The sequence below is a fragment of the Octopus bimaculoides genome, chromosome 3, assembly GCF_046866305.1.
Source record: "Octopus bimaculoides isolate indiv1 chromosome 3, ASM4686630v1, whole genome shotgun sequence".
Lineage (NCBI taxonomy): Eukaryota > Metazoa > Mollusca > Cephalopoda > Octopoda > Octopodidae > Octopus > Octopus bimaculoides.
The window spans coordinates 159871988-159886987 of record NC_142930.1 but is presented as its reverse complement, the minus strand read 5'-3'; the positions used below and the strand labels follow the sequence as shown (position 1 = coordinate 159886987).

At 41.1% G+C, this 15000-nt stretch overlaps 1 protein-coding gene across 1 annotated transcript in view; it reads left to right on the top strand.

Annotated features, from left to right (window-relative positions):
• The window catches only part of LOC106881757 (uncharacterized), a 73865-nt gene that overhangs the window by 47014 nt on the left and 11851 nt on the right, over positions 1 to 15000 (top strand). Inside the window, exon 3 of the mRNA XM_052966008.2 lies at positions 5532 to 5655. Coding sequence (XP_052821968.1) covers positions 5532 to 5655 — 124 coding nt within the window. The remainder of the gene's footprint in view (positions 1 to 5531; positions 5656 to 15000) is intronic.

The following is a 15000-nucleotide window of genomic DNA, read 5'->3' as shown; positions in this document are numbered from 1 at the left end:
CTATTTCTTTTTTCCATCGAACCCAAAAGGAAGAGAGGCAAGGTCAACCTCGGTGGAATTTGAACTCAGAACATGAAGACAGATGAAATGCTACTATGGACTTTAGCCGCCGTACTAACGATTCTACAAGCTTAAAAACACATCTAATAATCTTTCCTGCTCTAAGCACAAAGCTTGAAATTTTGGGGGAAGGGGGCCAATCAATTAGATCCACTCCAGTGTTTCACTGCTACTTTATTTATCGACCCCGAAAGGATGAAATGCAAAGTTGACGTCGGGGAGATTTGAACTCAGAACTTAACAGCAGGCGAAATACCGCTAAACATTTTAACCGGCGTGCTAACGTTTCTTATTTCTTTATTGCCCACAAAGGGCTAAACATAGAGGGGACAAACAAGGACAGACAAACGGATTAAGTCGATTATAACGACCCCAGTGCGTAACTGGTACTTATTTAAACGACCCCGAAAGGATGAAAGGCAAAGTCGAGCTCGGCAGAATTTGAACTCAGAACGTAGCGGCAGACGAAATACCACTAAGCATTTCGCCCGGTGTGCTAACGATTCTGCCTACTCGTCGCCTTAGAAACATAATTAATAATAACGCAGAGTCGGCAAATAATTACGTCACTTCTTCAGTTAGTTCACAGATTTTTAAGTAATAAATATTATTATTTATTTTTTCTAATTTGAAAACAAGGTGCTTTGTTTATAACAAGCAGGCGAGAAACCGAAATGTAAGTTAAAACGATGTAGGATTTTAGATATTACTTGATATGATTCTACCAATCCGTGCTGACAATTCCGTTGGTTCATTTTCGTGTTGGAATGAAAATTAGTAGAAATGTACAATAGTGTTTAATGTAACTGTTCATATATTAATGTTTGTAGATATATATATATACATATATATATATATAATAATAATAATAATAATGCAAATAGTATGTGAGTATATGCATATATACGTACATGTATGTACATACCTACATCTACATGTATATATAGATGCATATCTGGGTACAGGACGTCACAAAAAAACGTGGACAAAATGAAAAAAGAGAACAAAAACTTTTTTTCGGACAACGGTAGGAACACACAGGAAAACAAACAGGCCACATAGAGTACATTTCCTTCATCAGCTGCCCCTATTCTAAACTAAGCGTTTCGAAGCAGCAGAAATATCACAAAAAAATGTTACTCAGAGTTTCACGTTCCCGTTCGTCGAACAGTTTTGTTAGAATGGAACAGAAATGACGATCTAATCAAAAATATAAAACTAGTTTAAAGGATACAGCTTTGAAAATGGCTTTCTTTCATTGGTCCTTTCAATTAACGGTCTTAAGCATGCAATGAACAAAATAAATTCAGTATAAATTCCTCTTGTTATAAAATCGAAAAAACCTTAAATCAAAGCACAGATTCTAAATAAAATGGTAAACAATTATATACAAAATATAAATCAATTAATACATTAAAATTAAAATTAAAAATTTTTACGCTGTATTACATAATTTTTTTTTTCAGCAGCATATACACATACTACACCACCTACAAGATGCATGTACATACTTATATACATATATAGACATATATATGGGAGAATGTACGAAAAAAAACAACAACAGACGAGGACAGGTGGTGTAAACAACAAAAGGATGTATTAGTTTGACGCTCGGGAATACGGAAAGTCTTTAACGTTTCGAGCTACGCTCTTCAACAGAAGGAATACGGAGAAAAACACGGAGAAAAGTTTTATATCTTTGATTAAATCGTCATTTCTGTTCCATTCTAACAAAACTGTCCGACGAACGGGAACGTGAAACTCTGAGTAACATTTTTTGTGATATAGACATATATAGGTAAGACATAAATATATACACATATACACATATGTAGGCACACATGCGCGCGCACAAAATCTCTTTGTGTATACATATACAGGTCATCTGTTACAGACGAAAGAAAGGGGAAGTATACATTAAGCATAGAGAGGAGGGAGAGAAAAGTAAAAGAAAAGCTAGCGCGAGAAGAAAGGTGTGTCGTGTGTAAGGACGCTATCGAGTATGGAGTAAGAAGAGAAAAGAAAGATAGTTCACGAAATGTGTGTAACGAACTCACACATAAAATAAAATTACATATGCTGAGACCCCCTTCGGTCATGACTGACCGACCATGGGATTGCACCTAGAAAGTTACCCTCCCAGGCACAGGTCCGGGCAAGGTTGTTTATGAAAGACCAGTAGTCGCCCATGCATACCGGTCTCCCCTCTCCACGCCACCAGTGTTATCCAAGGGAAAGGCAAAGGGGCCGATACAGCATGGCACCTGTAACATCGCAACTCATTTCTAAACCTGAGTAAACTGGAGCAACGTGAAATAAAGTGTCTTGATCAAGATCACAACACGCAGCCCGGTCCAGGATTCGAACTCACAACCTCACGATCGTAAGCTCGACGCTCTAACCACTGAGCCATTCGATATTATCCATACTTTTATCGTATTTTATCGGCTTTCCCTGTTTTTTCTCCTCATCCTTTATGTAAATCCCTACACAAATCGTTGTCTGTCCTTGTGATGGACCCCTCATCCATGCCCCTGTGGCTAATAAAAGAAATTATTATTATCATTATTATCATTTATGCTTTCCTTTCATTATAACTTTATTTCAGTAACGCCTGCCGTTACGTTCTGAGTTCAAATTCTGCCGAGGTCCACTTTGCTTTTCATCCTTTCGGGGTCGATGAAATAAGTACCAGTTACGCACTGGGGTCAATGTAATCGACTTAATCCCTTTGTCTGTCCTTGTTTGTTCCCTCTATGTTTAGCCCCTTGTGGGCAATAAAGAAATAAGAAACCTTAGCATGCCAGACGAAGTGCTTAGCGGTATTTCGTCTGCCGTTACGTTCTGAGTTCAAATCCCGCCGAGGTTGACTTTGCCTTTCATCCTTTCGAGGTCGATTAATTAAGTACCAGTTACGCACTGGGATTGTTGTAATCGACTTAATCCGTTTGTCTGTCCTTTTTTGTCCCCTCTATGTTTAGCCCCTTGTGGGCAATAAAGAATTAAGAAACGTTAGCACGCTGGGCGAAATGCTTAGCGGTATTTCGTCTGTCTTTATGTTCTGAGCTCAAATTCTGCCGAGATCGATTTTGCCTTTCATCCTTTCGAGGTCGATTAATTAAGTACCAGTTGGCCCTCTCCCCAAAAATTTCTGGCCTTGTGCCTAGAATAGAAAAGGAATATGAAGGCCATATTGCAAGTGAAAGATATCAACGGTCACATTTAATCTTTTAATTGAAAGATTCAAATATTTCCTGCGAAGAATCTGTAAGAATCATGCTGTTGTCGTTTACTTTGAGGCTTTTATTTTAAAGTTCTTTGTGAATGAGCATATAGAGAGACACAGATGTACGTGTGTGGTATTTGCGCGCGTACACACACACACAGACACACACACGCATATATATATATATATACAAACATACACACACACACACACACACACACACACACACATATATATATATATATATACATACATACATACATACATACACACACACACATATATATATAAACCTGTTTTTAATTAAAATAACACGAACAGATTTTCATTCTGAATATCCTTTATTAATGTTTGTTTTGTTCTTTTTCCTTTTGCATTTTTCTTTTAATGAGTTTTCTTTGCATTTTAAAACTTTTCAGGGAGGATATTAAATCTTTCTTAAATCTTTCTCAATAATTCATTTCTTTATTTTTCTTGTTATTTCTTTTTTTTTTTTTTTTTTGCGACTTCGGAGATATGAACCAGCAATATTACACTAACTTCTAATCACTCTACAATCTCTGACCACTCCAGAGCCTCTAGTCACACAACAGTTTCTGGTTACTCTACAACCCTTGTCACACCAACTTCTAGTTAGATTAAAACCTTTAGTCCTGATACAAACCCTAGTGTCATTATAGCTTCTAGTCATATAATACTCTCTAGTCCCACTACAACCTCTAGTCACACATACACACTACATTCTCTATTCACACAACTTATCACTAAACTTTCTAGTTACAGTACAACCTCTAATGTCACAACTCCAAGTTACACACCATTCTCTAGTCACACAACAATTTCTTGTCGCACAGCGGTTTCTAGAGACATAACAATCTCTAGCCCCTTGCATTACAATCTCTCGTTGTTACACAATAATCTCTAGCCTCACTATTGTCTCTCGTCACACCATAGTCTCTCGTCACAATAGTCACACAATATCTAATCACACTAAGGCGGCGAGCTGGCAGAACCGTTAGCACACCGGGCGAAATGCTTAGCGGTATTTTGTCTGCCGTTACGTTTGGAGTTCAAATTCCGCCGAGGTCGACTTTGCCTTTCATCCTTTCGGGGTCGATTAAATAAGTACCAATTATGCACTGGGGTCGCTATAATCGACTTAATCCGTTTGTCTGTCCTTGTTTGTCCCCTCTATGTTTAGCCCCTTGTAGGCAATAAAGAAATAAGAAACGTTAGCACGCTGGGCGAAATACTTCGCGGTATTTTGTCTGTCTTTGTGTTCTGAGCTCAAATTCCGCCGAGGTCGACTTTGCCTTTCATCCTTGCGTACTGGAGTGGATCTAATCGACTGGCCCCCTCCCCCAAAATCTCGGGCCTTGTGCCTTGAGTAGAAAAGAATATCTAATCACACTGGATTTACTGCAACCTATGGTCACGCTAATAATATTGCATCTTGTCACACAAGAATCACTGGTCACATCAATTTCTAGTCATCCTCAATCTCTAGTCACAAACAATCTTTACTCGCATTTTTATTCATTTTTTAACATTATCATAATTTACCATTTTTACCATGGTAAATTCATCAATGAAATCCTTTGTGGAGTCCCTTTTCCTTAATGCGCAATGCACCTGTTTATATTATATAATGGTTAATTCGTGGAGGCGCGTGGCTTAGTGGTTAGGGTGTCAGCATCATGATCGTGAGAATGTGGTTTCGATTCCTGGACCGGGCGACGCGTTGTGTTCTTGAGCAAAACACTCCATTTCACGTTGTCCCAGTCCACTCAGCTGGCAAAAATGAGTAACGCTGCGATGGACTGGCGTCCTGTCCAGCTGGGGAAAACATACGCCATTGAAACTGGGAAACCGGGCCCATGAGCCTGGCTAGGCTTTAAAAGGGCGCAATAAAAAAATGGTTAATTCGGGCCTGAATTTTCCCCTTAAATAAATACGTGGACTTGTGCGAACGTAAGACAATATTTGACATATATTGGTTCTAAATGTTTGCACAAGTCCAGCAATTTTAGAAGATCAGCTGGTATTTACTTCATGGACTCCGAAAGGCTAAGTGGACCTCTGTGGAATTTGAACTAAGAGCGTAAAGACGAACGAAATACCGCTAAACTTTTCGTCGGAAATGCTAACAATTCTGCCAGCTCGCCATTCTGTATTTGACATCTATATTTAATATCATATTTATTCACTTTATTACTCTTATATATTCACTTATGTATTTCAGAACAACTTTTACGCCCTTTCAACTGGAACAAATGGAGAAAGCGTTCCAAAGAGCACCATACCCAGATGTATTTGCTCGAGAGGAACTTGCAATCAGAATTGGCCTTAGTGAATCCCGTGTGCAGGTAGGATATCATTTTCTTACAGATTCAGTTCCGTCCAGTTTGAGTCTTCATGAAAGACAGACATTATGTAAATATTGTTGTTGTAGTGTATGGTAGTTGGCCTACCAGCACGGTGGTTGGCCTACCAGCACGGTGGTTGGCCTACCAGCACGGTGGTTGGCCTACCAGCACGGTGGTTGGCCTACGGTCCAGCACCTAATCTTTTGGAATAAATATGGGCTTTTGCTGTACATAATACAACTACACCAGACTGACTTAATCTGTGTTTCTGAGTATATATTATGTATTATTAGAAGATTTCAAAACAAATCTTACGACCAGATTGGATAAACAAAGATTTACCGTCTTTGTTGAAAGTGCAACGCTTACGTACAGTATATAGCTTACGACGACGAGGGTTCCACTTGATCCGATCAACGGAACAGCCTGCTCGTGAAATTAACGTGCAAGTGGCTGAGCACTCCACAGACACGTGTACTCTTAACGTAGTTCTCGGGTATATTCAGCGTGACACAGTGTGACAAGGCTGACCCTTTGAATTACAGGCACAACAGAAACAGGAAGTAAGAGTGAGAGAAAGTTATGGTGAAAGAATACAGCAGGGTTCACCACCATCCCCTGCCGGAGCCTCGTGGAGCTTTAGGTGTTTTCGCTCAATGAACACTCACAACGCCCGGTCTGGGAATCGAAACCGCGATCCTATGACCGCGAGTCCGCTGCTCTAACCACTGGGCCATTGCGCCTCCACATCATCAGTACACCACAGTAGAATCAGAATTGTCTAGGGTTGGTAACTATAAGCACCTGGACAAAGCAATGTCCTTGAGCCTCTATAAACACAACTATAGCATACATAGATTTTCATTGGGTCCCCAAAATCGTGGGGTTGCCGGAGAAGTGTCTAGTATGCCCATATGTTAAGATTGCTATGGTTGGTTGGTAGAAAGAAGCAGAAGATTTTGTAGTACCAATACAAGAGATATAGAGAGGTTCAAGCTCCATAAAGTAGAATATGGGTAAGTGAATGGATTTTTTTCAATGGCGTCGTTATTGCGTGGGAAAGAAAAAGAGAGGGAGCAAAGTAATATAGGAAATGAAATCTTTGAGTTGTCCAATCAGCTACAGGATATTTACAATTAAAAGAAAACTGCCTGTTTTGTTAATGTCAACGAAACGAGGGTAATTAAACCAAGATTACCTTGATGATAAGGTCATACCAATACAACCACGTTAATGCTGGTTTTGTTGCTGTTGTTGTGATGGTGGTTGAGATGGAGATTATTCTTCGTGTTGTTGGTAGAGGTGGTAGTGGTGATGATGATGTTGCTGCTGCTGTTTTTGTATAGACCCACGTCAACTCTGAACGACCAGACTTATAACCAAAGTCGATCCAGAAATAACTGCGTCACCATTTTGTTTTTTTTTAAGTATCCACTACATCCTACTTCTTTAAAGACAATAGAGTGTGATGTGAGGTAAATTTGGTTGTTATTTTAGCAAGTTTTGTGACCAAATTTATTCTTGTTCGTAGTTTGCCTTGTTTTTTAACCTCAGATTTGTCCCCGTCGAGACTTGATTGCCGTAACCGTGCACCATGCCAGACTTTTGTATATGAGGCGATAGCTATCAAATGTATCTTTAAGTTAATGAGGGTACGGCTTAATAACTAACGCTATCTAACCGATGGCATTGTTGGTTCACTTGTCCGTTTCCTAATAATTGATTTATCTTTAATATTTTACTTGTTTCATCATTGGACTTTAGCCACGCTGGGGCATTACCTTGAAGGAATAAACCGAGCAAATCACTCCCAGTTTTGTTTTTTTTTTCCTAGTATGGTACTGAAATCTATCGGACTCTTTCGCCGACCTGCTCAGTTATAGGAACGTAAGCAAATCAACACCGGTTGTTAAGGGGTTGTGGGAAGGACAGACGCAAACACAAAGACACATATATATGTGCATATGTATATGTGTTTGCGTGTACATAAATACACACACACAAACAAACATATATATATATATATATATAGGACCACTGATGAGGTCACAGAAGTGTGACGAAAGAACTCTGGCCGAAATAAGATTAAGATTAATGTAATATAAAGCTGAAGCAAATTAACACCAAATATACAGTGCGTGTGTTTTTATTGGCTAAACTGGCAATATGACCATCCCCAAGTACAACAACATATATATATATATATATATATATATATATATATATATATATATATATATATATATATATATATATATATATATATATACATACATATATATATATATATATATATATATATATATATATATATATATATATATTGGCGCAGGAGTGGCTGTGTGGTAAGTAGCTTGCTTACCAACCACATGGTTCTAGGTTCATTCCCACTGTGTGGCGCCTTGGGCAAGTGTCTTCTACTATAGCCTCGGGCCGACCAAAGCCTTGTGACTAGATTTGGTAGACGGAAAATGAAAGAAGCCCGTTGTATATATGTATATATATATATATATGGGAGAATATACAAATAATAACAACAGACGAGGACAGGTGGTGTAAATAACAAAAGTATATATTAGTATGACGCTCGGGAATACGGAAAGTCTTTGACGTTTCGAGCTACGCTCTTCAACAGAAAGAATACGGAGACAAGGAGAAAAACACGGAGAAAAAAAATTGAATAGTGTTCAGTCATATATATATATATATGTGTGTGTGTGTGTGTGTGTGTGTGTGTGTGTGTGTGTGTGTGTGTGTGTATTTGTGTGTCTGTGTTTGTCCCCCCCAACATCGCTTGACAACTGATGCTGATGTGTTTACGGTCCCCCGATAGAATGAGTACTAGGCTGACAAAGAATAAGTCCTGGGATCGATTTGCTCGACTGAAGGCGGTGCTGCAGCATGGCCACAGTCAAATGACTGAAACAAGTAAAAGAGTAAAAAGAGAATATATATATATATATATATATATATATATATATATATATACGTGCGCGCGACAGGCTTACACACGGTTTCCGTCTACCAAATTCACTCACAACGCATTAGTCGGCCTACAGTAGAAGACACCCAAGGTGTCACGCAATGGAGCTGAACTCAGAACCACGTGGTCGCAAAGCGAGCTTCTTAATCACACGGCCCGCAATCACAAAGGAAATAAAGTCAAGCGTTCGAATCAAAATAAGCTGGAGAAATGTTTAAGAACTACTGAAGCTACTTACATAAGTTTCGCCTTTTCTATTCGAATCTCTTTAGAAATAAGTTTTACTCATACACATATAATAAATATACGCGCATAAATATAATCCTTTAAGATTTTGGCGCAAGGCCAGCAATCTTGATAGGAAAGGACAAGTCGATTACATCGATCCCCAGTACTTGGCTGATGTTTTATCTATGGACCCCGAAAGGATGAAAGGCAAAGTTAACCTCGGCGGAATTTGAACTCAGAATGTAAAGAACTGGAAGAAATGCCGTTAAGCATTTTGCCCAACGCGCTAACGATTCTACCAGATTACTGTCTAACACACACACACACACACACACACACACACACACACACACATATACACACATATACACATTAATATAATGAAATATATTTCTTTCTTAGAATGTTGGATCTCGAAGGAGATAAGCTATAAATAATGATTTCGAATTTTTGACAGAAAGCCAGTAGTTGTAACGAAGGAGATAAATCGATTACATCGATCCCAATGGTCAAATGGAGCTAATTTTATCGACCCGGAAACATGAAAAACAAGGTCGACCCTGGCGGCATTTGAACTCAGAACGTAAAGCTGGACGAAATACCGCTAAGCATATTTTTGTCCAGTGCGGTAACGGTTCTACCAGCTTGTCGCCTTATATATTCAGTAAATAATTTGTTAAAAGCCCTTTGGATAGAACAAAACGAAGGTTACTCGTAGGACAGCCTTCAAACTATCTCCTGTAAACACGACAGACGTTCTATCATTGAACCAAAGCAATCCTTCGAATTTCTCTCTCCATTTTGAGGCTTTGTACTTTCCAGAGAAAATTGTGTGTCTTTTGCATCGTAATAATTTATAAACTTCAATGCTAAAACGCCTGAAGATGTGGATTCGAGTCCCACGGGCAACCTTTGACTTTTTCAATCCAAAGGGCTTTTAACACAATGTTTACACAATATTATTAACATCTGATCTGCTTCGAGATCCAACGTTCCAATAAAGAATTATTTCAACTTCTCTCGAAGTTCATAAATTATGATGTCAAATAAAATATATAACATTTTTAGGAGGAGGAGGAGGAGGAGGAGGAGGAGGAGGAGGAGGAGGAGGAGGAGGAGGACGAGGAGGAGGAGGACGAGGAGGAGGACGAGGAGGACGAGGAGGACGAGGAGGACGAGGACGAGGAGGAGGGGGACGAGGAGGAGGAGGACGAGGAGGAGGACGAGGAGGAGGACGAGGAGGAGGACGAGGAGGACGAGGAGGAGGACGAGGAGGAGGACGAGGAGGAGGACGAGGAGGAGGACGAGGAGGAGGACGAGGAGGACGAGGACGAGGAGGAGGACGAGGAGGACGAGGACGAGGAGGAGGGGGCCGAGGAGGAGGAGGACGAGGAGGAGGACGAGGAGGAGGACGAGGAGGAGGACGAGGAGGAGGACGAGGAGGAGGACGAGGAGGAGGACGAGGAGGAGGACGAGGAGGAGGACGAGGAGGAGGAGGACGAGGACGAGGAGGACGAAGAGGACGAGGAGGACGAGGAGGACGAGGAGGACGAGGAGGAGGAGGACGGGGAGGAGGAGGACGGGGAGGAGGAGGACGGGGAGGAGGAGGACGGGGAGGAGGAGGACGGGGAGGAGGAGGACGGGGAGGAGGAGGACGGGGAGGAGGAGGACGGGGAGGAGGAGGACGAGTGGTAGTAGTAGTACATGCTAAATTATCTTGAAAAGTTATTCTGTGTTGAGACGTTTCCGATTAGTCAGGCGATTGAAAAAGGAAAACAGTGTTACAATATATATGGGGAAATGTTCGCAGACACATCGAAATATGAATAGTCATCAAGATGTGATTCAATGCAAAAGAACGCCAGAAAACGCGTCATTTCCATATACTTAGTAACAATTATATATAAAACTTGTCATATTTTCGCCTATTTGAATACAAATGCTTCACGAGAAATTCCTATGTCTTCAGTATATGATTTAAACATTAAAAAAAGGCGGGGAGGATGGCCAATGATAATGCGTACCGGACTCGCTTCTCCCTGCCACCGATGCTGCCCAAAGGAAAGTAAAGGGCTGATACAGCTTCGGCACCAGTGACGTTGCAACTCATTTCTGAAGCTGAGTGAACTGGAGCAACGTGAAATAAAGTGTCTTGCTCAAGGACACAGCACGCAGACTGGTCCGAGAATCGAACTCAATACTTCATGATTGTGAGCCCGACACTCTAACCACTGAGCCATGCGCCTTCACACACACACACACACACACACACACACACACACACACATAGATTTATATATATATATATTCTTTATTCTTTTACGTTTTAACAATTTGCCCGCGGCCATGCTGGAGCACATCCTTAAAGGGGTTTAGCCGAAGAAATCGACCCCAGGGCTTATTCTTTGCAAGCCTAGTATTTATTCCATCGGTTTGTTTTGCCGAACCACTAAGTTTCCAATATCGGTTGTCAAGTGATGGCAGGGAGACAAATACAGACACAAAGACACATACATATGTGTGTGTGTGTGTGTGTGTGTGTGTGTGTGTGTGTGTGTGTGTGTGTGTGTGTATACGACGGGCTTCTTTTCGGTTTCTTTCAACCAAGTCCACTCTCAAAGCTTTGGTTAACCCGAGACTATAGAAGAAGACACTTGCGTAAGGTGAACCCGGTACAATGTGATTGGGAAGCAAGCTTATATGTGTTTGTCCCCGTAGCAGTGTTTGACAACCAATGCTGGTGTGTTTATGTTATGTCCCCCGTAACATAGCGGTTCGGCAAAAGAGACCGATAGAATAAGTGTACTAGGCTTACAAAGAATAAATCCCGGGGTCGGTTTGCTCGACTAAAGGCGGTGTTCCAGCATGGCCGCAGTCAAAATGACTGAAACAAGTAAAAGAGAGAAAGAGTGAGTATACATATATATATATATATACATATATATATATATATATATATATATATATATACACACACTCACACTTACACACACACATGTGCACACGCACACACATAATTATGCTCGTGTGTGTGTATGAATATATGTATATATTTATATATGTGTGTGTGTTTAACTGTACAACTCCTCCCTTTGTAAATACTACGAAGCTGCAAATTCACTGTTCTCATTCCGATTAGTAAATTATTTTCATTTAATTATTTACTTATTCATTAACAGTATTATTGTTATTGCTGTTGTTGTTAATAATAATAATAATGATAATGGTAATAATAATAATAATAATAATAATATTTAGCAGCTGGAATATTGCCAGGCGCGCACTGCACTCTGGCAGCTGAGCAATGCGATCGGTAAAACGTCAACCCTCGCAGTTTCTGGAGTGTTTGTGGAAGGTCTAAGAGAAAATGGTGTTTTAATGTAAAGCTAGGCGTCAACGAGGACAGTGTGAATAAACTGTTCTGGGGGACCCCAATTCTTATTTTTGTATCTGGTACTTATTCTATCGGTCCCCTTTTGCCGAACCGCTAGTGGACGAGGAGATTAAATTAACGAATGCCTGATTACATTTGATGGGAGACAAACACAACACACACACACACACACACACACACACACACACACACACACACACACACAAATGGCGGCGAGCTGGCAGAAACGTTAGCACGCCGGGCAAAATGCTTAGCGGTATTTCGTCTGCCGCTACGTTCTGAGTTCAAATTCCGCCGAGGTCGACTTTGCCTTTCATCCTTTCGCGGTCGATTAAATATGTACCAGTTACGCACTGGGGTCGATGTAATAGACTTAATCCGTTTGTCTGTCCTTGTTTGTCCCCTCTGTGTGTAGCCCCTTGGGGGTAGTAAAGAAATGACATACATGCATATATACATATAGCAGGGCTTCTGCACAGTATCCGCCCACCATATCCACTCATGGGGCTTCGGGCGCTCCAGCGCTATAGTTGGAACACGTGTCCAAAAGTACCGCAGAGTAGGACCGAAAGCGAGACCATATGGTTCGGAAGCAATATTCTTGCCCACACAGCCACGCCAAATTTCCCAAACCCTTCGGCCTGGCAGTGCCACATCGCGGAGATTTCCCTGCTTGTTTGTGATCAATTTTACAGCATGATCACGTTGGAGCATCTAACAACAGAATCTGTCCGAGCTGTGAACAGGGCAACGTAACCGTTCGGTACACACTCATCAAGTATCCGTACTTTGTTAATTTGTGGGTATACGTTGAATAGCTGTTATCATGTATGGGATGGAACCAGCTATCTACTGAGTCTGTCGACAAGATCCATGTCACCGCCCGCCTTTTGTAAGGTAGTTGAGGGCAGATTAAGATGTGCCGGAACCACCCCCAAATCCAACAAATTTTAAGAAAGGTGGGTGAGATTGGCGAAGCTAAAACATCATCATCTCAATCATTATCACAATCATCATCACATCATAATCATCATCATTCAATACCGTCATCGTCGTCATCGTCATCGTCGTCATCCTCCTTTTCATCAGGCTCACCGTCATAATTTTCATCATCATCGTCTTCATCATCATCATCATCATCATCATCATCCTCATCCTCATCATCATCATCATCATCATCATAATTAAAGCAACATCTGAAAAAATATAGCACAATAGGAGTTAATAACAACAATTAAACCTTTATTTACCTTATTCACGACTAATTTATTTATGCATTCTTAACGCTGTTGCAGGTTGGCAGAGCGTCGGACGAAAGTCCATGTGGAGTGTTGTGTGCGTGTGTGTGTGTGTGTGCGTGTGTGTGTGTGTGTGCGCGCGCGTGCGTGTGTGTGCGTGTGCTGGATTTTTGCGTTCTGCATTCAAATCTTGCCCAGATCAACTGCGTCATTCCATCCCTCTGCGGTTGTTAAAATGAAGTGCCACTCGGGTACTGGAATCGATATATTCCACTGTTCATCTCACCCAGAGCTTCAGATCTTAGACCTCTCTCAGGAACGACTGTAATTAATATATTAAATGAAGGCGATGAAAGATAATAAAAGCAACGGAACAGATATTGGTTTCAACTTTTGACACGCCAGCAGTATTGAACTGGTACTTATTTCATTGACCTTGCAAGGATGAAAAGCAAAGGCGACCACGACGGGATTTCTATCGCCTTTATAATAATATAAATTGTTTCTAAGAAAAACCCAAAGCGATGAATAAGTCTTTCTATTACAGGCACAAGGCCTGATGTTTCGGGGGGAGGATTGATTACATCGACTCTAGAATTTCACTGGTACTTAATTCATCGACTCCCGAAAGGATGAAAGGCAAAGTCGGCGCCGGTGGCATTTGAACTCAGAACGTAAAGACAGACCTCTAAGCATTTCGCCAGGCATGCTAACGACTCTGCCAACACGCCGCCTTCAAGGCCATGAATAATGGGATAAGGTGGAGTGAAGCAGTTGGCGAAATCTGATCCAGTATTCTCTTGTTTGTGGAGGCGCAATGGCCCATTAGTTAGGGCAGCAGACTCGCGGTCATAGGATCGCGGTTTCGATTCCCAGACCGGGCGTTGTGAGTGTTTATTGAGCGAAAACACCTAATGCTCCACGAGGCTCCGGCAGGGGATGGTGGCGAACCCTGCTGTACTCTTTCACCACAACTTTCTTTCACTCTTACTTCCGGTTTCTGTTGTGCCTGTAATTCAAAGGGTCAGCCTTGTCACACTGTGTCACGCTGAATATCCCCGAGAACTACGTTAAGGGTACACGTGTCTGTGGAGTGCTCAGTCACTTGCACGTTAATTTCACGAGCAGGCTGTTCCGTTGATCGGATCAACTGGGACCCTGGACATCGTAAGCGATGGAGTGCCAACAAAATTCTCTGGTTTAAAAAAAATACCCAGTTATCGTGACTCATGTTCTTCACAGAGCTTCTGTAAAATACAAGAGTCGTTACTGCATTTAACTATCCCTGTTCAATCGTTGAGATCACTATCAAAAACCAGGCGCCCATCCTGGGTCTAGTTTTGATCAAAGACGGTGGCTTTGTATCAAAGACAACCCAAATAAAAGGGAAAATACGAGACAGAACCATTTCGTTACGACTAGCATCATGTTTAACTAACTAGAAAACCCACAGAAACAAGGCATTTTAAAGGAAAGAGGAAAAGGTTTAATAAATCATTGAG